We start from the raw sequence: 16,324 nt of genomic DNA, 5'->3' as shown, positions 1-16,324 counted from the left end.
AAGTATGAGCATATATGGCTTCCACAGGGGATAGTTACCTCAGCTTCTGAGACAAGAATGGGGGACAGGTCCAGGAAGTGGCTTACTGGCAAAGTGCATGCTTTGATGTGTGTGAGGCAATGAGTTTGAATTCTGATACTACTTGTGAGGGTCTATAGCCCTGGAGAAAGTTCTGCTATTGTGGCATGTCTCTCCCCTTCCCCTTCATTCTCTATCTGAATGAAAAAAAAAAAAAAGCCCAGAGCAGTGAAATTGTATATACACAAAGGCCTCAGCACCAAAATAAAATAATAAAGAAAAAGAAAAAGTGACCCTATTTATTACTGTATCTCTTATAGTAAGCCTACATTCTGTGATCTTGGCCCAAGTCTCCTCTTCTAACAAATGAGATTAATAACATTTTCTCCCTAGGTTACTGTTTGAACTTGGAAGTAAGGCATATCACTGTTAACACATCACAGACACCAATTATTGTTTGAATCTTCATCCTATAATCTCCTTGCTCATGTCTCCTTTTCTGCTCCTCCCAGAGTTTCTCCCTTACTAATGAGAAGCATCATTAGAGATGCTTCCCAAATCCATTCCCAAGGGTCTGGAGCTTCTGAGAGCTGATGTTAGGATAACAAGCAGATGGGGTGCCCCACTGGGCTCTAGGGTGCGAAGAGATTCCTGGTGTCATTAGAACATCATCTCTGCTCAGACAGGACCCTCTTGGAGGCTCTCAGTTCCTTTATCCTGCAGGACTGGAGCTTTTCTCCCTAAGCATCTCCAGGTGAGTTGGTGGCCTGGGCTCTGAGTGCAGTGATCCATCTCTGGCTGGGTAGAAACAAGAACCCAGAGCTTGAGTCCTTGTTTCAGGGGCTCCACAAGATACTCTTCAGTCTAACGCTCTCCCAACTAAACTATTTCAGCACATCCACAAGATACTCTTGGGGGTCAAGTGGTGTGTACACAGGGACTTTTGGAAGCAAGCTGCTTCATATTCGTATTCTGTGTCCCTGCTAGTGAGGAGTCCCCTGGGTTAGAGACATGTCAACACTGTTTGTGGGAAATGCTTAGGATAAGAAGCCAAGGCCCTTGTTTTCCAGATGTGACTCTGTATAACTTCCATCAAGTCACTTTGCCTTCTGGGCTCTGCTGCCTGATCCATGGAGCCACCCACTGTAGCTTTAATAGCCCTGAGTTTGCCCGGGTGTGTTCTCAAGTGACTCTGTGTGTGTTCTGCTGTGTGAGTGCTTGAGCAGTGCATGTCTGCACACACAAGTGCTATTGGAACCAAACACATGTCCATTGTTTGGTCCTGTAGAAACCACACTGTTGCATCAGCTTTTGCAAAAAAAAAAAAAAAAAAAAAAAAAAGTTACCTTGCTCTCGCTTTCTCTCGCATCCTCTCTCTCTCTCTTTCTCTTTCTGTCTCTGTCTCTTTTAAGTTAGGATCTTTTGTATACTGGGCTACTCTTTCATTCAGATAAAGAGACATTCAGAGAGAGAAACCATAGCACCTGAGATTCCCCCATTGGTATGGCACTGTTCCATTTGGTATCTGATCTCAAAACTGGGCTGCATTCATGTCAAGACACTCAAGCTACCAGATAAGCTGTTCCCCCAACCCTGGTCCTGGTGTTGGGCTTCTAGGACCATGGCTTCATCAGACTTTCTCCTGGAATAAAGCTTGTGATCACTCTTGACTAAGGGAAGTCAGCAGTAATAAGGTGTGTGTGTGGGGGGTCTTTGAATTTCTAACAGATGTCCTCTTGTTACCTAAATAAATTTTTTAGTATATTGAGTATTCCTCTGCAAAAGAGTTCCTGTGAGCAGAGCATGAAGAACTAGCATCAACCTCGGGTCATGAGCTCTGATTCTTGTCAAACTACCCTGGATTTTCATGGCTGTTTCTTTCTAGAAATGTTTTATTAGTGATTTTTTAGTGATTCCTTTGCAAAAATCTTTATTTATTTCATAGAGATAGCCAGATATCGAAAGGGAAGAGGCTTTTAGGAAAAGAGACAGAGACACCTGCAGACTTGCTTCCCTACTCTTGAAGCTTTCCTTCTTCAGGTGAGGACTGGGAGCTTGAACCCAGGTCCCTGAGCATTTTAACATATGTGCTCAACCAGACGTACCACTGTTATGCCCAGAAGTTCAAGTCCCAATACTCACGCAAAGAAGACCAGAATCACATGCAATAGCAAGAGCCTTTATTTGGAAGCTTAAGCTTAGGCCGCCAACACCCTTCGAAGCAAAGGGAGAGTCTACGACCCCAATCACTTCTCGTCCCACCTTTTTATAGTTATCACAGGATGGGCACAGGTGGAAATATACACACGGAACAAGGAACAATTGGTTTACAGTCAACAGCTGCTCTCAATATTCGGGGGCCCTCTCCAACCCCACACCACCACCCTCACTAATGATTTAATAGTGGTTAACAAGACTCTAAGATTACAGGTGTACTTCCACACCACACCTACCATCACCAAAGTTCTATGTCCCCTGCCCACCCAATAATAGCCATTTTGAACCAACAGATTTATTTTCCTTTTCCTCTTTTTTTCCTTACTTTCTTTTTCTTATTCCTCTCTTTCTTTTCATTTCTTCTTCTATTTCCCTCTCCTTCCTTCCTTCTTTCCTCCCTTCCTTCCTTCCTTCTCTCCTTCCTTCCTTCCTTCTCTCCTTCCTTCCTTCCTTCTCTCCTTCCTTCCTTCCTTCCTTCCTTCCTTCCTTCCCTCCTTCCTCCTTTCATACTTCCTCCTCTCTGAAAGCTCAAGTGCTTGAATTCTCTAGATTTCACATAAGAGTGACACCATCTGGTAGTTGCCTCTCACCTCTTCTTTCGCTAAGCAAAATCACCTCCAGTTCTAACCACTTTATCTTTGGGGACATTTCGCTGTCTGAATACATATGTGTTCACAATATGTGTGTATGCCTGAACATCTGTGCATGTGTGTGCTGTGTGTCTGTGATGTATGCATGCTTATGATTGCGGGTGCACACAGCTGACACCCAGCTGCTGCCTAAATCCCAGCTTCCTCTTCCAGTTACAGTAGGCACAGCCCGCAATGAGACTCCTCCTCATCCTGCTTTTCCAGGGCCCAGGGCAGCTCCCTGCGAGACAGAAAGAGCTGGCGCACCCGCCAAGGCTGAGGGCATCGCACCAAATGGGCATGGCCAATGGCACCTCTGGGACCGGCTTTGTCTTCCTGGGCTTCTCCAGCTTTGGGGAACTGCAGGCCCTGCTCTTTGTGCTGTTCCTCACCCTGTACCTTGTCACCTTGGCCAGCAACATATTCATTATTGTGGTCATTAGGCTTGACAGCCACTTGCACACCCCCATGTACCTCTTCCTGTCCTTCCTTTCCTTCTCGGAGACCTGCTACACCCTGGGCATCGTCCCGAGGATGCTGTTGGGGCTGGTGTCGGGAAGCCAGGCTATCTCCTTCACTGGCTGCGTGGCCCAGATGTTCTTCTCCGCCAGCTGGGCCTGCGCCGACTGCTTCCTGCTGGCCGCCATGGGCTTTGACAGGTACGTGGCCATCTGCGCACCCCTGCACTACTCCAGCCGCATGGGTCCGGGCCTCTGTGCCCAGCTGGTGGGCAGCTCCTTCTTGGCCGGGATCTTGTTCGGACTGAGCTTGACTCTGGTCATCTTCCGCCTGCCCTTCTGCGGCTCCCACGCCATCCAGCACTTCTTTTGCGACACGCCGCCGGTGCTGAGCCTGGCGTGTGGGGACACGGGCCCCAGTGAGCTGGCCGTGCTGCTGCTCAGCCTGCTGGTGCTGCTGGCCTCCTTCCTGCTTATCGCCATCTCCTACGCCTGCATCCTGGCGGCCGTGCTGCGCATGCCCTCGGTCGAGGGCAGGAAGAAGGCCTTCTCCACCTGCGCCTCGCACCTGACTGTGGTCATTGTCCACTATGGCTGCGCCTCCTTCATGTACTTGAGGCCTCGAGCCAGCTACTCGCTGGAGCGAGACCAGCTCATTGCGGTCACCTACACCGTGGTGACACCTCTCCTCAACCCCATAGTGTACAGCCTGCGGAACCGGGCCGTTCAGGGGGCCCTGAGAACTGCTCTGCGAGGGGGGTTTCTGGGAAAAGGATGAAGCTGCCCCAGGGAAGCTGATCCACAGGACAGCCCCATCCCAAACCACCCACAGGACCTCCTGCCCAGGGGTACCACTTGAAGGGTCTCTCTCTCTGTGGCCCTGTGGCCACCTCCCAGACAGCCCAGTCTTCCTCTTTCCCCTCTTCAGCCTCACTCACTACCCCCATACCTAGTTACAGAACTCCACCTACCAGGAATTCACCTGAACTGACCCACGGGACGGAGTGACTGACAGCCTACCATGGGGACACTGCAGAAACGTCTAGACTCATCACACCAGGAGACCATCAACTCTCAGCATTCTGTCAAGCTCTGGAAGACTGAATCCAAATCTGACAGTGTGACTGTCCAGCTCAGTGAAGAGGTGGTCAATCTTCTGTCCCACAGAGTGTCCCACATCCTTATATATGATTTTTTTTTTTTTTTTGAGGAAGGGAGTGTTGTCCCTGTGGCTTCACTGTTTCAAGATGTTTTTTTTTTCTTTATTTCAGACAGAAAGGCAGACAGAGAGGCAGAGAGAAGAAATCACCTCACCAGAGCTTCCTTCAGTGGTGGGGGACAGGCTTGAACCTGAGTTGTAACCATGACAAAGCAAATGCACTACCCAAGCAAGCTAGCATGCCAACCCTGCCCTCTTTCTCTTTAAATCTCCCTCCTCAGTGAGTAGAGTGCATGTCAGAACACACTTGTATTTTTTGTTTGTTTGTCTGTTTGTCTGTTTTGTTTTGCTTGTTTGAAGACTGCTCCTGCTCCAATGGGACCATTTGGGTGTCAGGACCCTCTCAGCATGGTCACTGTTTCTGACACTCTAATGTCTTCTCTTCTGCCTCTTCACTATCCACCCACAGTATGTCAAGCGAGATGTCAGACTCCTGGGGCAGATAAGGGGTACTAGACTCACACTGCCAGGGCATAGGCTGGGCAACTTCTAGTGGGGTCTGGCTAAGTAGCCAGGCTCCCACTGTGACATCACATTCACCTGTCTGAGGCTTCCCATTTGCATTGCCGACTGTCAGGAGCACATAGGGAAATGGTTCTGTACAAAACTTGAGCCACAGTGACGTTTCAATTAGTCCAGCTGACATGATAATGTGTGATGTCCTGCCTGCTTTCAGGATGAGGGTTATCACCATGGAGGCTCAGAGAAAGCTTCATGTCTAAACCATCTCTTGAACTTGTCCCTAAAGGACAGATGAGCTGGGGCTGTGCCCCGGCCAGCGGGGCAGTGAACAGGGGCTAGGAACCCACGAAATCTGGAATGAAAGGGACAGGAGACACAAGAAATGACAGCAAGACAGGACTCTGATCAAGCTGCAAAATTTTATTGTGTTCACAGGCATTTTAAGGCTTTGGGGAAGGGGGAGCACAGGGGGAAGGGGGAGGCAGAGATCGTGGTGGAGGGTTCCTTGCAACTATTTCTGTTAAACTATAACTATATGGTATGTCACTATAACTATATGGTATGTCACTTAGTTTCTGGCAAACATCCTTCCTATGGGAATTAGAAACTTATCTCGAGGGCTTCTGTTGTTTCAAGGCTTAGCTTCTATCAAGCAGAGAAATGGCTTCTGGCAGGGCTGGGTGGTGGTACACCTAGTTGAGTGCACACAATACAATGTGCTAGGACCAGGGTGCAGGCACCCAGACCCCACATGCAAATGGGGAAGCTTCACTAGTGGGTGATGCAGTGCTGCAGGTCTTGCTCTCTCTCTCTCTCCCTTTCTATCTCCTTTTCCACCACTCTCAGTGTTTCTCTATCATATCAAATAAATAAATAATTTTTTAAAAGAAAAGGTGAGCTTGGCAGACAGTCAGGGGAAGAGAGACCACCATAGAAAAGAATAATATAATAAGCTGCTTTTTTTTTAATGTTACTCAAGGCAAGTTTCCTCATAGTTGTGTGCCTTTGCATTCTCAACTAAAAAAGGGAGTGGCAGATGTTTCTATATCCCAGGGCTCATTCTATATTCCAGGGCTGCTTTGGTGGCGACTAACCTGAAATCTGGCAGGAGGGGGGGTAGCTCAGCAAATCGAGCACAGGCCTTGCAGGCATGAGGTCCTCAGTTTGATGCATGCAGGAGATACTGAAAGTAATGTTCTGATCTCTCTCATTAAGAAAAACAGATCTTTGGGGGGAAAATGCGGTTTATAGATTAGCCTGCTCTATGCACAGAGCAAAACACAGACATCAGCGAGGAGCCAGGGTTTCAGAAGGGTGTCACTGACTGCCCTGTGGCTGGCTGACTGGTGGTGGTGGCCAAGCATGCAATGTCAAGCATGATGTAGCTCCTGGCACAGCAAGTGAGGAAGTGGACATGGGGCACCTGTTCTCTACTGACGGACTAGGAGGGTGGGTCTGAAGGAAGACACCTGAGAGCAATAAGTATGGAGATGGGTCAAACCAGAGGTAAACCAGAACTAGATGTACCTGGACCAGTTTGGTCAACTGCAAGTGGCTGTATCCTGTTAGGACTGGAAGGAGAGACACAACAAAGCAGTATCAATCAGGAAGGAAATTCAGGGATGCAGACAGGTGGGGGCTTTCTGCTGACAATCTGCTATGAAGAAGAGTATAAGCAAGAATAAGACGGGGATTTAACTGAAAGTGGACTGAAGCTCAGGGAATCATGAGTCTCAGTGAGGAGGAACTCACCCCAGTGACCAAAAGGGAAATGGACACAGGCTCTATCTGCTATGCTTTTTTCAGTTGAGTAGTCACAGTCCCCAGCTAAAGGCTGTGTGCACACTCCCTCGAAGGGTCTCTTTCCTGAGCACAGAGCAGGTTAGAGCCTGATTCTGGAAGAAGCTGTGTGTATCTCAGGAGTGCTTTCTTTTGGACCTTGCAGCTCATGCTTCAGATCAGCTATTCTTCAGCCTCACCCAACTCATTATAGGTTGCCTTGCCTTCTAGAGTATGTCTCCAGGACCACTTAGCTAATAGTATGACACAGGTGGAAGTAGATAGCATAATGGTTATGCAAAGGGACTCTCATGCTTGAGGCTCTAAATCCCTAGGTTCAATCCCCTGCACCACCATAAACCAGAATTGAGCAGTGCTCAGGTGAAATAATAATAATAATAATAATAATAATAATAATAATAATAATAATAATTTGGTAATAGTAGGAGCCCTGTCCTTTGCTGTCACAGCACACACCCTCAGCCAGTTTTGATGTTTAATTATGTATGTGATTACTGGTAGCCCATAGAGTGAAGTTTTAGTTCATCTGTATCCACATTTAGTAGCATAACCAGACTATTTATTTATTTGTGAAAGCGTGGCTAAACTGTGGCTTGTGGTGGTGGAAGGGATTGAATCTATAATATTTCATGCCTCAAGCACAAATATAGCATAACCACTATGCTATCTTTTTAATTTTTTAATCTTTTTTAGACTTTTTTTTTTTTTTTTACCAGAGCACTCTTCAGCTCTGATTTATGGTGGTGCAGGGGATTGAACCTGGGACATTGGAGCCTCAGGCATGGGAGTCTGTTTGCATAACCATTATGCTATCCACCCTTGACCTTTTTTAGACATTTCTAAACTTTCTTTTTCAAATACTTTTTGAATCTCTCATTCCATATTAATTATTATTCCAGTTTAAACAAAAAGCAATAAAACAGGTAGATGTTATGAGGTGCAGAGAGATACCTTTTTTGTTTAAATCAAAATTATTTTATTTCCTTAAAGATTTGTTTTGTTGTCACAGAAAGGGCAGGTCAGAGTACCATTCAAGAACACATAGAGCCAGGGATCAAACCAGGAGCCTCAGGTATGCAAGTCCTGTGCTTTACCGGCTGAACAATTGCCACCAGTCTTCCAAAAGTTTTAAAAATGATTTCTGCAACAGGATTTGTCTGTGGCCATGGAAGGGCTTGTTTACGTGCACAGTGTAGGTGGGGTGGGGTGTGAGTGAACCTTAACATGGAAATCAAGTGTTGATGTCCCTGGGTCAGGAGGTGAAGCCAGTCTCTGCAATTTCCCAGGGCCAAGAAGGGGCCTGAACTCCCAGCAACAAGCAGCCCCACTCTGATCTCTGAGGAGTTAGGAATCTGAAACTGCTCAGACCAAAAGCAGCCTGGACATTGTGCTGAGGAGGTACTGGCTTTTCTTGCTTCTGTGTTTTAATTTTTACAAGCAAGTCTTCTGACTCCTACTAATAGGAGATAGATAGAAGGAGGCCAACACAAGCTTTCTCCCTATAACATTAAAATTGAAGATGAAATATGGGGACTTAAAGGACAAAAGAAGGAAGAAGCCCTGATAGACTGGGGTTTTTTCTGTTGTTGTTGTTTTGTTTTCTCTTTTGTGATTGATAACATTTGCTCAGACGAGGACATTTGGAAGAAAAAAATAAGGACAGACTAAATGGAAAATATGTTTTTAAACTGGTATTTTATGGATAGTTCTATTCCATGGACTGAGTGATTGATGTTCCCCAGAATATCAAGCACCTATACTTTCAGGTGTAAGAGTTTCAACATGATCCACAGCTCCAGAAGAATTTTTTGTGAACCATCTTGGATGTTACCTGTCTACTCTACTCATTACTATGGCCCTTATTGGCCATGAAATCTTCTGCCTAATTCAGAGAACCACTCTGAAACATAAGTCTCAGAAGCACGGGTGCCCAGTGCAGTCCAAATATTTGGGCTAGATGTTTCCCTATTAAAAAGATACTTTAAAATGAATGCTTTTTCTCCAAGGAAATACTATGTTCAAAAAAAAAAGGCATGATAAATGCATGTCAACGCAACAAATGAAAAGCAAGACTTAGGTGCTCAGATTCATGATCTTCTCTAACTCTATGATACTCTCTTGCTAGTGCTAGGCTACATGAAATAAACACACACACACACACACATACACACACCTCTTCCCTCTTTATATCTGAGTATCTCCTTAGTCCCAAGAGTCCCCACTCCTAGACTTTTTAAGATCATGATATGCTCATTAGCTGCTGAAGTAGGAGTTGGTAAAGCCCACATAGTCGTAGCCAGCCTGGTGGCCTCGGCCCCGGGGGTCCACATACTGCTGCATGTGGGAGGCACAGAAGGACACTTGCTCTGGAGTAAGGGCCTGCAAGACACAAAGAGAGAAGGGTGGTGACTGGAACCAAGGGGACTGCTTCCAGGGCTCCCCATATGCCCCCCACCCAGGAGCAGAGAACACTTACTTTTGTCACATATTTATACATTATTATGGGCACTGAGAAATGAGTCAAGGGCCTCATAAATACACAATACCATCAGGTGGCCTTTTTGGCCCTAGTTTTTAAATTCTATATATCCAGAGAAAGAGAAGAAAATTAGACCAAAAGAGAGAGACAGAGACAGAGAAAGAGAGAGAAAGGCCACAGTTCTATCATTTGTGGTGCTGTGCATGAAGTTCCCATGTAGTCCTGTGGTTTGAACTCAGGGTCTCACACACAGCAAGGCAGATACTCTACCTATAGAGCTATGTCCCTGCCCCATATATCCATACTCTCTAATGGATAAAGCCAGCTCAACTCAGGAACTCAAGTCTGTGTTGAAAGAACACCTCATGTGCCAACACCCTTTATCCCATCACCAAGTTAGACTTATTAAATATATGGGATATGAGACTGTCTCAAAAACAACATGATGGGTTTCAGATTAAGCCCACAGTTCTCAGAGAACAGCATAAGGGTTTGAGCTGTGTACAAAGGAAGTGGTCTACAAAGCAACCTGGTCTTCTCTGAGACCACGACTAAGAATGAAGCAACTGGCAGCAGAGGACTCACCTGCTTCATGTCCTCCTTGGTGATGTATGCTTTGCCCTCCGCCAGTGCTTGGAAGGAATTCTCAATTTCATCACTGGATTTGATATTCTCTGATTCTTTGTCAATCAGGAAGGAGGTATAGTCCTCCAGGGATATGTATCCTTTCCTGGGGGAGACAGGTGTTAGGAATCATGTGCTCTCAAGACAAGTAGGCAACCCCTTGTCATCATCCCCAGCATCTTGAAGCTAAAGTACTCAGGGTTCTTCTTGTGCTTCTTCCAGCTCAGCTCTCAAGGATGGTGGGCTCCAATGTCATCATGCCCATATGGCCACATAAACCTTGTTTCCTAAATCCCAGGATTCTAATGAGTTGTTCAGCCTGAAGCTCTTCATGAGGTTTGGGAAATACCCATCATCACCCTGCCTTAACTGAGCTCAAGATCTTAATCTCTGGTTTTCTTGGTCCATGGCATTAGGAAGAATTAGCTATTAGGAGTTGGGGAAACAGCATAATAGCTATGAAAAAGAAAAAAACTTTCATGCCTGGTCCCAAGGCTCCAAGGTCCGAGGTTCAACCCCCAGCTTCACCAGAAGCTGGAAGCCAGAAACCAGAAGCCAGAAGCCAGAGCTGAGTGGTGCTCTGGTGAGAGGAAGAAAGGAAGAAAGAAATAAAGAAAGAAAGAAAGAAAGAAAGAAAGAAAGAAAGAAAGAAAGAAAGAAAGAAAGAAAAAAAGAGAAGAAGGAAGAAAAGGAAAGAAGAAAAGGAAAATAATTAGCTCTTAGTAGTTATGAGATCCCTCTTCACATGACTCCACACCAGTGACACACAGCAGTACCACTCTCCCTGCCCCCTGAGGATATTATACACATGAAGGGATGCTGCTCTCAAGTTCAGCCTCAGAAATAGCTGAAACTCACAGGCCAAACATGAACCCAGAATGAAGCAAATCGCAGAGCTGGTTTCTGAGCAGGAGTTAGTGCCTTTGACTTCCAAGAGTGTTAGAAAAAGCATCAAAGTCCCTCCCATCCCCTGACTATTGGTCCTCATCCTACCTCCCAGGGTCAATGGCATCAAGGAACTTCTCAAACTTAGGTTCAGGCTCTCCTTCCTCCACCATGGGCAGGTAGTAATTAAGTCCACGAAGGCAGGACCGGAAGTCCTTGTGGCTCAGACGCCCTGTCAAGTTTTCATCAAAGTGCCTAAAAGGATGGAAGCATTTGATACAGTTGAATACAGAGGTGAGTCAGAACAGAGAATGGCTCTTCAATGGGGCTGGATCGACTAGTTACAAAGTTGCCAGAGACCTGAATGGACAGATCAGGGTGTGTGTGTGTGTGTGTGTGTGTGTGTGTGTGTGTGTGTGTGTGTGTGTGTGTGTGTGTGTTTCTTTAAGTTGATGAGTGAGGGGAAGCCATATGATGTTGAATGTGAATGATGTGACATTTTTTAAGAGACAGAAAGGCAGAAATAGAAAAAGATCACAGAGCAGAGCCATTCTTCAGTGTAATGGGGGCCAAGTTCAAATCTGGGAAGTGAACAGGCAAAGCAGTACTCCATCCAAGTGAGCTATTTTGCCAGCCCAAATGATATGTTTTGTTAAGTCCAGGACTCCCCATAAACATATTAAAAACCAGGACAGAAGCTAACATGTATCGACCTTCATTTAGGTCCAGTCATCAAAGATGAGGGTTGGAGGGGGTAGAGAGGAAGGGACACCCAGTAATTTGAGCATGAATTCTGAGCAGTCTGGGGGAAGAAAGACCCATGCAGACACAAAGTTATACTCACTTGTAGGTTGTGCTGAACTCCTTTAGTGTCTCCTCACTCACCCCAATGGTGTCTCTGGAAGGAGAAACAGAAGGAGCCCATGACATGAAACAGACAAATGGAAGTTCCATGTCACACAAAACACAGGATATTAGTGACTTCCTTGTTGTCAGAACTGCCTAAGTAAGGTTTGGTGAACTGTGACCCATAGGCCCTGAAACTGCTTTTGTATAGCTGCTGGGCAAACCATGCTTCTTGTATGTTCTCATGGTTGAAAATAACCAAAGGAGGAACACAGGAAGGATATAGAATTCCCATTTCCTGTCCAGTGGTTGGTAAACTTTAATGCATACTTTCTCTCCATTCAGCAGAGCTAAGCAACTGCAGAGTTTAACACTCAGAGGCGTTAAACTCCTTGAGGGAAGGTTTGCCAATACTGGAATTAGGTATTAATGCTGCCAAATATTATTTAGACCTAACACTGTTTTAATATGATGCATTTATTTATAAAATACAGAAATATGCTCTTCCGCTCTATTAGATCATACCTTGAGTGTTAGATATAGAGATAGAGATACACAGGAATATAATAGCTAGCATATTTTACCTTGTGTTATGTCAGAGAGCAAAGGTTCATGTACATGCTTTATTACTAAGCCAGCTTTCCAAGCTAGTTTTTTAAAAAGTTTAAATGAGTGAGGTGGACAGGTATAGACAAAGAGACAGACAGGAAGTGAAGCACTGTTTCCTATCCCTGGAGTTCTCTGTGTTGATCATGTGATGCCGGGACTTGAGCCCAGCATAAGGCACACACTTGACTGCTGAGTCACCCAGGTAGCTTATTGTGGGAGAGAATTTCATAAAAGAAAGTAATCACCAGAGAGATCACATGGAAAGATAAAAGATGGTGATGATTGGGTAGTAAGACCCATGCACAGGGTGAATGTGCCTGCTTTTTCTTAACAGACTCCCAATCATTAGGGAGGCATCATGATCTGGGGAGGTGAAGCTGGCTCTGAAGGCAGTTAAGTACCCCATCACCTTGGGGGTGAGTGTCCCAAGGAATAGCTCAATTATTCAGTGTCCCACCTCTCACCCTTAGAGTGATGTTCCTCATACTAGCATCTACCCTGGATCAGTTCTGGGGTGTGCCTAGGCACTATCTTTAACTTGCTTGTTATGGTCCTTGAATGCTTCTCAGTACTTAGTTTGCATCTGCCTCATCTCTACTGCACAGTGAGTCTCAGTACTTGACTTGGACTTGCCCCATCTCCACCACACAGTGGGTTTCAGAAGGACCTGCTACCATCTCTTCCCCAGAGTGGGTCTCAGTACTTGGATAGGATCTGTCCCATCCTCTCCCCAGAGTGAGTTGCTGTCAATACTTGGCTTGGATCTGCTGCTCCAGGCTGTGCTGCATCCTCATCCCCAGCTGGTGAAGCTGGTCCCACTGCTGGGCCAAACCGATAGTGCTGTATTTGATGTCTAGGACCAGAGCCTCCTCCAAGCTGTCCCCCAGATCCTCAATCTTGGTCAGATGACGCTTCATTGCCTGGATCTCCTTTTGCTTCCTCTGGAAAAGGACAAGGGAAGGAGCAAACAGGCAGCAGGGCACAAGTTCCAATGGGAGCGGAAAGAAGAGGAGAGACTGGAAGTTCCAGTCTATCCAAGTTGCTAATTTTCAATAATTTTTAGATACTTAGACACCTTCTTCAACCTCTGTGAAAAAAATGTGTTTCTCAGGACGAACACTGTCATCAGGCACACTGCCTACCAAACACCTGCCTCCAGACCAGCCTTTATCAACAAGGGAGAAAGGAGGAATGCTCAGATCTGAGGTGAGTATGTGTGTGGACAAATGAATGTCTTCCAAAGACCAGTACTATAGACACATCTCACTATTTACATGTGTTCTCTCATTAAGGAAATGTGAGATGTCATTAGCTAAATTTTTCTCCTAGGTGGGGGGGGGGGAATAAGGAAATTAAAGTTAGGAAGCACTGTGGCACCCATAGTTTCACTAAGTTGTTAACAGATCTTCTAGCACCAGTCTACTCTCTTACCACACCAGTAGTGGAAGAGATTAGTTTATGTGTTTGTTTCTCTTTTTAGTCATTGCAGTGGCTCTATACTGCAGATATTATGAATTCCTGTGTCTAGACACAGAAATAAAAGACACTTAGGCAATCTGATAGTCTAGTATGCAGAATGTGGACAAATAGTGAGAGTGTGGTTGTTGACAAAGTTGAGGTCAGAGACTTAGACTTTTGTCCCCAAATATCTTGAGTGTAACCTCTGAAATTTTCTTTTTCTACTTCTGGAAATCTCTGCAGCAAATGTGCAAAGGGCACTTACTTTATTTGCTTCCAACTGAGATTCCAGAGTTCCAGTTTCCTTGAGCAAAGATCTAGGTAAAAACCAGAGGAAAACATTACTGAGAACATCTGAGGTCAAAGCTTCAGGTAGACAAATCAACTTAAGACCTACACATTCTGATGTCTATGTGCTCCCCACAGATGGTCTCCCTAAAATTAATGTCACAGCATCAAGTATTTTTGGAACTAAATCCTTCATATTTTGGTAACCTTGCCTGACATATAAGAGGGAAATACACCATCTTCTCTGGCACTGAAGAAACCTTCTCCCTACCACCTTATTCTCCTCTGAGTTTTCCCCCAACATTTTATTAATGAGTTAACATTGTCTTCATAAAGTTATCATTTTAAAGAGTATTTTCTTTTTTCTTTTTTATTATCTTTATTTATTTATTGTATAGAGACTGTTGGAAATAGAGAGGGAAGAGGGAGATAAGAGAGGGTGAGAGGCAGAGACACCTGCAGCATTGCTTCACCATTTGTAAAGTTTTCTCCTTGCGAGTGGAGAATGGGGGCTCAAACCTGGATCCTTCCACAGTGTAACATGTGTGCTCAACCAGGTACACCACCACCCAGCCCCTTAAGGAGCATTTTCATATCCCAAGATGAGGTACTCACATCATCAATACCCTACAATACAGCAATACCATTTATAGGCATATAAAGTTTTAGGTGGCAGTGTATTAGGGTTGCATTAACTAAGTTATTGTTTGTATATTGATGGATAAGAAATATGGAATGGTATGGAAAATATTAAGAGACATCTATTTTTGTAAAACTTGGGAGATGGAATAAAGAGTCAGATTCCAACTCTAAAAATTCTGCTATTACTATTAATGTGACAATGATTTAATTGTTGGACAAAATTTAAGCTGCAGCATATGCTACAGGGATTGTGTTTATCTAGCTTTTTAATAACAGAAAAAATAAACCAAAGCCTCTTGTAATTCAAGTTTTTAATCTTTTTCCTTTGTTTACAGTTTTTGATGCATTATAATCAAGGAGGCTATAATAGGTCTTTATTTTTTGCTTCTCATTTAAGTTATATTGCTCTCAAGTTTCATGCTAATATGTACCTAACTAATTAATTATTTAATTATTATTTGTAGTGCAGGCTCAGTGCCTGCACTACGAATTCACTGCTGCTGGAGGCCATTTTTCCCATTTTTGTTGCCATTGTGGTTGTTGTTGGATAGGCCAAAGAGAAGTTAAAAGAGGAGGATAAGACAGATAGGGGAGAGAGGGATACCTGCAGACTTGCTTCACCACCTGTGAAGTGACCCCTCGGCAGGTGGGGAGTAGGACGTTGGAACCCGAATCTTTATGCCTGTGCTTGTGCTTCTCATCATGTACGTTTAACCCGTTATGCTACCACCCAGACCCCTGTATATTTATTTTATTGGATTTGATAGAATTCTTGAACTTCCAAAAAAAAAAAGAAGAAGAAGAAGAAGAACATGGAAGGACAAATTCAAAAGTACCTGTGCACCCTTATGTGTATAGCTGCATTATTTACAACAGCCTAAGTACAGAAATAACCTAAATGTCCAGCAACAGACAACAGCATAAAGAAGTTGACAGATACACATATCAAGAAACACTATCCTATAATCAAAAAGGACAAGAATGTATCACTAAGAACAAAATGGATGGAGTTGGGGGTAATTATACTGCTTAAATTTAGTAAAGAGATGAACAACTGCTAGATGATTTCCTTTTGAGTTCATATTTTTTCCCCACATACTCATCAACACTTCTTATGCCTAGGATGTGCTTGCAGCAGGAGGAGTTGGGAGCGTGGTGACCCAGACCTGAGGCTCTGGGCCTAGCACTGCACCTGTAAGCAGGTCCCAGGCTCAATGAGTTCATATCCTCAAATAGATCTTCAACTGAATGCAGGAAAGACCCAGATCATCAGGGTGAAGGGTCAGAGTGAAATAAATGCACTTTTCCTTCTCAACCTTCATTTTATTTAGGTATCTTGAATTAATGAAAAGAAACTCTGAACCTAACAACTTCTTCAAAGGATACAATAACACAGAAAAGGGGCCAGGTGGTGGCGCACCTGGTTGAGCGCACATGTTATAGTGTGCAAGGACCAGGGTACTATCCCCCAGTCCCCACCTGCAGGGAGAAAGCTTCATAAGTGGTGAAGCAGTGTTGCAGGTGTCTTTCTGTCTCCTTTCTCGGTCACCTGATTCCTCTCAATTTCTGGCTATCTCTATCGAATAAATAAAGATAAAATAATAAAATAAAATAAAACAATAACACAGAAAATAAGAAATACTCACCCATCTAGAAAATACGCCCTGGATGTGGAGGTAGAAGTGGTGGG

General features: G+C 44.6%; 2 protein-coding genes across 2 annotated transcripts in view; one reads left to right on the top strand and one right to left on the bottom strand.

Annotated features, from left to right (window-relative positions):
* Nucleotides 1-3,158: 3,158 nt before the first annotated feature.
* Nucleotides 3,159-4,100, top strand: LOC103120169 (olfactory receptor 10Z1). The gene has a single exon (XM_007530535.1). The coding sequence runs from the start codon at nucleotides 3,159-3,161 to the stop codon at nucleotides 4,098-4,100; it is 942 nt and encodes a 313-aa protein (XP_007530597.1).
* Nucleotides 4,101-7,729: 3,629 nt separating this feature from the next.
* SPTA1 (spectrin alpha, erythrocytic 1) overlaps nucleotides 7,730-16,324 on the bottom strand; it is a 69,315-nt gene continuing 60,720 nt past the window's right edge. Inside the window, exons 46-52 of the mRNA XM_007530585.2 lie at nucleotides 16,281-16,298; nucleotides 13,970-14,021; nucleotides 13,000-13,187; nucleotides 11,636-11,689; nucleotides 10,900-11,046; nucleotides 9,868-10,012; nucleotides 7,730-9,182 (exon numbers count right to left, since the gene is read on the bottom strand). Of these exons, the coding sequence (XP_007530647.2) occupies nucleotides 9,057-9,182; nucleotides 9,868-10,012; nucleotides 10,900-11,046; nucleotides 11,636-11,689; nucleotides 13,000-13,187; nucleotides 13,970-14,021; nucleotides 16,281-16,298 (730 nt within the window). The 3' untranslated portion in view covers nucleotides 7,730-9,056. The remainder of the gene's footprint in view (nucleotides 9,183-9,867; nucleotides 10,013-10,899; nucleotides 11,047-11,635; nucleotides 11,690-12,999; nucleotides 13,188-13,969; nucleotides 14,022-16,280; nucleotides 16,299-16,324) is intronic.

Source organism: Erinaceus europaeus, chromosome 9 (genome assembly GCF_950295315.1).
Source record: "Erinaceus europaeus chromosome 9, mEriEur2.1, whole genome shotgun sequence".
NCBI lineage: Eukaryota > Metazoa > Chordata > Mammalia > Eulipotyphla > Erinaceidae > Erinaceus > Erinaceus europaeus.
Note: the sequence above shows the minus strand (reverse complement) of the source record. Positions and strands in the feature narration are given on the sequence as shown.